The sequence below is a fragment of the Cnephaeus nilssonii genome, assembly GCF_951640355.1.
Source record: "Cnephaeus nilssonii genome assembly, chromosome: 13".
Taxonomy (NCBI): domain Eukaryota; kingdom Metazoa; phylum Chordata; class Mammalia; order Chiroptera; family Vespertilionidae; genus Cnephaeus; species Cnephaeus nilssonii.
The window spans coordinates 19,039,965-19,044,213 of record NC_137084.1 but is presented as its reverse complement, the minus strand read 5'-3'; the positions used below and the strand labels follow the sequence as shown (position 1 = coordinate 19,044,213).

The 4,249-nt window shown below is 57.8% G+C and overlaps 1 protein-coding gene across 1 annotated transcript; it reads left to right on the top strand.

Moving 5' to 3' along the window:
• Positions 1 to 200: 200 nt before the first annotated feature.
• APLNR (apelin receptor) lies at positions 201 to 3,929 on the top strand. The gene has a single exon (XM_079787464.1). It carries the CDS (start codon positions 468 to 470, stop codon positions 1,620 to 1,622), a length of 1,155 nt encoding a protein of 384 aa, XP_079643590.1. The 5' UTR covers positions 201 to 467; the 3' UTR covers positions 1,623 to 3,929.
• The last annotated feature ends 320 nt before the right edge of the window (positions 3,930 to 4,249 follow it).

The window sequence follows — 4,249 nt, the reverse complement described above, 5'->3', positions numbered from 1 at the left end:
GGAGGAGAGTGGGCTGCAAGCCACAGATAACATTCTGCCCAGCACAGCAGGGGTCAATTTGGTTCACTTGCCCAGTGACAAGAAGGAAGAAAAAAAAAAAAAGTGGGCTGTAACCTAAAGATCTTAAGACTCACAAGTGAGGGGTTGGTTTGGAGGTGGGAGGAGGGAGTGAGGAGCCGAGGAGGAGACCGGACTCGGGAGGGTGCAGGAAGCTCTTAGCTGGGGCTGGGGCCAGGCAGGAGAGGGTGGGGAAGTCTGTGGGCGCAGTCATCCTCCAGGGTCCGGTCCAGAGGCAGCTTCTCCCGCTGTTGGGACGGGCTCTGGACACCTTCGGCTCCTCTTGCCTGTATTCCAAGGCGCAAGCCAGAAGCTCCGGGCCGCTTGCTTGCTGAGCTGGTGACACAGGACACAGCCACAGAGCTGGTTCCCCCGGGGACCCCCTGCCTGTCTGCTCTCTGCCCCGCAGCATGGAGGAAAGTAGCGAATTTGACAACGACTACGGGGCGGACAACCTGTCTGGGTGTGAGTACACGGACTGGAAGTCCTCGGGGGCCCTCATCCCTGCCATCTACATGCTGGTCTTCCTCCTGGGCACCACGGGCAACGGCCTGGTGCTCTGGACCGTGTTCCGGAGCAGCCGGGAGAAGAGGCGCTCCGCTGACATCTTCATCTCCAGCCTGGCGGTGGCCGACCTGACGTTCGTGGTGACCCTGCCGCTGTGGGCCACCTACACGTACCGGGAATACGACTGGCCCTTCGGCACCTTTGCCTGTAAGCTCAGCAGCTATGTCATCTTCGTCAACATGTACGCCAGCGTCTTCTGCCTCACCGGCCTCAGCTTCGACCGCTACCTGGCCATCGTGAGGCCGGTGGCCAACGCCCGGCTGCGGCTGCGGGTCAGCGGGGCGGCGGCCACGGCGGCGCTGTGGGTGCTGGCCGCGCTCCTGGCCACGCCGGCCATGGTGTTACGCGCCACGGTCGAGGTGCCTTCGGGCCCGGACAATGTCACGAAGGTGCAGTGCTACATGGACTACTCCATGGTGGCCACCGTCAACTCGGAGTGGGCCTGGGAGCTGGGCCTGGGGGTCACGTCCACGGCGCTGGGCTTCGTGGTGCCCTTCACCGTCATGCTGACCTGCTACTTCTTCATCGCGCAGACCATCGCGGGCCACTTCCGCAAGGAGCGCATCGAGGGCCTGCGCAAGCGGCGCCGGCTGCTGAGCATCATCGTGGTGCTGGTGGTGACCTTCGCGCTCTGCTGGATGCCCTACCACCTGGTGAAGACGCTCTACACGCTGGGCAACCTGCTGCACTGGCCCTGCGGCTTCGACCTCTTCCTCATGAACGTCTTCCCCTACTGCACCTGCATCAGCTACGTCAACAGCTGCCTCAACCCCTTCCTCTACGCCTTCTTCGACCCCCGCTTCCGCCAGGCCTGCACCTCCATGCTCTGCTGTGGCCACAGCAGGTGTGGGGGCGCCTCCCACAGCAGCAGTGGGGAGAAGTCGGCCAGCTACTCCTCCGGGCACAGCCAGGGGCTCGGCCCCAACCCCGGGAAGGGCGGAGAGCAGACCCAGGAGAAATCCATCCCCTACAGCCAAGAGACCCTTGTGGTTGACTAGGGCTGGGACCCCAGAGAAGCCTGGTGCCCTCTGCACGCCCCGGCCCGCGCCCTTGCTCTCTGAAAGTCAGGTAGCACGAGGGCACGCTTGCTCTTGCACGGGGTGCCATCCCGGCTCCCTGCCTCCCGCCTTCCTCTTGCACCCCTTTCTCCTTTAGTTTTTGGTCAGAGGTTGCGGCGTGATGGAAGGAGACTGAGCCCTGCAGGTCTGAGCTCGGCCACTCAACAGCTGTGAGACTGACTTTGCACAAGTCTCTTAACTTCTCCGAGCCTCAGTGTCTCCATTTGTGTATGTATAATGGGGGAAGTCATACGGGCACTGAAATGATGGGTGCATCTGGCTCGGTAAAAGTTGGTGTCTTCCCAACCCCCTCCCCCCCTCATCCTTTATTCTGGGATCTCAGCTCTTTTTTCTCCTTCCTTTCTGTTTAGATTCCTCTGTCCTCTCCCTCCCTTTGTTTTTCCCTCTATCTCTGTATAGTTTTCCTCCCCTCTGAATCCTTAGCTCTGGTTCCCGCCCCTCTCCCATAGCTCATTCCTCCCCTCAATCCATTCTTCTTCCTCTTTTCACCTCCTTGTTGCGAGGGGCTCCTAAGGGTTAAGAATCCTGAAGCTTGTAAACACTGCTCCTGTTCAAGCTCTTTATCCTGTTCTCTGAGAAAGCCAAGGGAACCGGCTGGGGCGGGGGTGGGCTGGGTGTCAGGGACAAGTTAGCACTAGCACTCCAGTCTGCAGGAGCTCCAAAACTTTCCCCCAAATCGGGTCAGAGTGCTGTGATTTCAGGCACCGCTGGGGGCTCCCTTTCTGCAGCCCATCTGGGAAGCCAAGTGCTCTCTGCGGTTTCCCCCGGACGCTGCCGTTCATCCTCTGACCTCTGCGGGAACTGGAGGGCAGTGGGTTCACAAGCAATGGGCTCCTTGGATCCCTCCTGTGAATGGGGGGTTGGGAAGGGACAGGGAGAAAAAGGGGAGTCAGCATTTGGTCTATATGTGACTTGGCTTCTCTCCCACAATCTTGCCCCTCCAGCCTCCTCCAGAGCTGAGCTTACCCCACCCCACCCAGCACCCCAGGATGCGTTTCTTGGGCACTGGTGCTACTCCGTGCCAAGAGTCGACTTGGGATGTGGTGGCGATGCTTGCCTTGAGTGTGTATATGTGTATATATGTAAGCCTGGGTGAACATAGCATGACAGCGGTGTGCCTGTGCCACTTGTCACTTGGATGAACCCCCCGCATCTCTATTCTTCACACAGTATGTTTGAGAGAAGAAGGGACATATTGAGGTAATATAGAATAAAAGGGAGCCCACCCCCACTGGATTTGGGGGCTCTGACGGCTGGTCCGTGCTTTGAGAGAGAAGCCTGTGTTTGTGTTTGCTCCTGGCTCCCTGTAGGGGCATCTCTCCCCAGAGCTGCTGACACTGAGGCTTGGGGACGAACTATGGTCCTATGTGCTGGGTCCCAAGACCTTTCCTAGTTCCATGCGGGAACCAGGAGACCAGGAGGCTGGTGGAGAGCTTCCCTTGGCCCCGTTCTCACGCCTTCTCACCTTGCTTTGAGTTTATGGGCGTTTCCTTCAGCACCCTCCCTTTTTCCAGGGTCTGTGACCCTCTTCCTAAGGGGGGGGGGGACCTGCATGCCATGGGGTGAAGAGCCCTGTGGGTTTTTCTCACTCCACCATCAGGATCGGACCCCTTGGCTTCTCCCGCTTGGTTGGGGGCTGAGAGCAGTGCCTGGAGCAGCCGTGCAGGACTGACAGCATGAGTCCACACATCCAGAGAGACCTGGAGGGCAACATTGATGGTCGGGCCTTTGTGAGCTGGGGGCAGGGTGTGTATATTCCGGGTTTTGTCTTTGGAGGATTCTAGACGTGAAGGACAAGACATCAGCCACGGAGGCAGGAAGAGCCCGGCTTGGTGTAAATGGACATCTTGGTCATTGCTGGAGTGGAGCCAACTCTGGGAGTGGAGGGAGGAGGAGAAGGAGAATGGAGAGACTCAGCTTAGTAGTCTCCCTGTCACAAGCCAGAATCTTCCACAGACTCACTTTCTCAGTCCAGGGCTGTCCTCAAAGCATCCAGTCAAAGGTGAAAGAAGCTTCTAGAAGGGAAGAGGGTGTGCCCCTCAGAGACCTTCCTGGGGACTTGCAGAGACCTCCCACCTGGAACTCATCAGTGGTCCTGGACAGAGAGTGGAGGAGGCTGCCTGCAGTGTCTCTCCCCATCCCCAACCTGCCTCTTCTTGGAATGTCTGTGCTATTTTCTGACCCTGTTGGTCACTGCGGTTCATCAAATAAATCTGTTTTGTGTAACTATTGTGTTCAAAGACCCTTCTCACACAAGTGTCTTGGGATGCTGAAAAGACCCCCAATTTACAGATGTTACAATGGGAGGTGGCATGAGCCCAGCTGAGAGAGAATAAGAAGGGAAGTGGAAGCTCAAAGGACTAAAGTGGGAAACTGGAAAGGACATGGGGAAGCTGCAAGAAGATGGAGGAAATAGGCCCCGGGGAAGCAAAGCTTTCGGGATGAGATCAGGGGGAAGGCAAAGGAAATAAAGGGATGGGGAGCAGCTAAGTTTTTGTGTTTGGAAAAGCCTAGAACAAATGGGCACACATTTTGGAGTCTGGAGC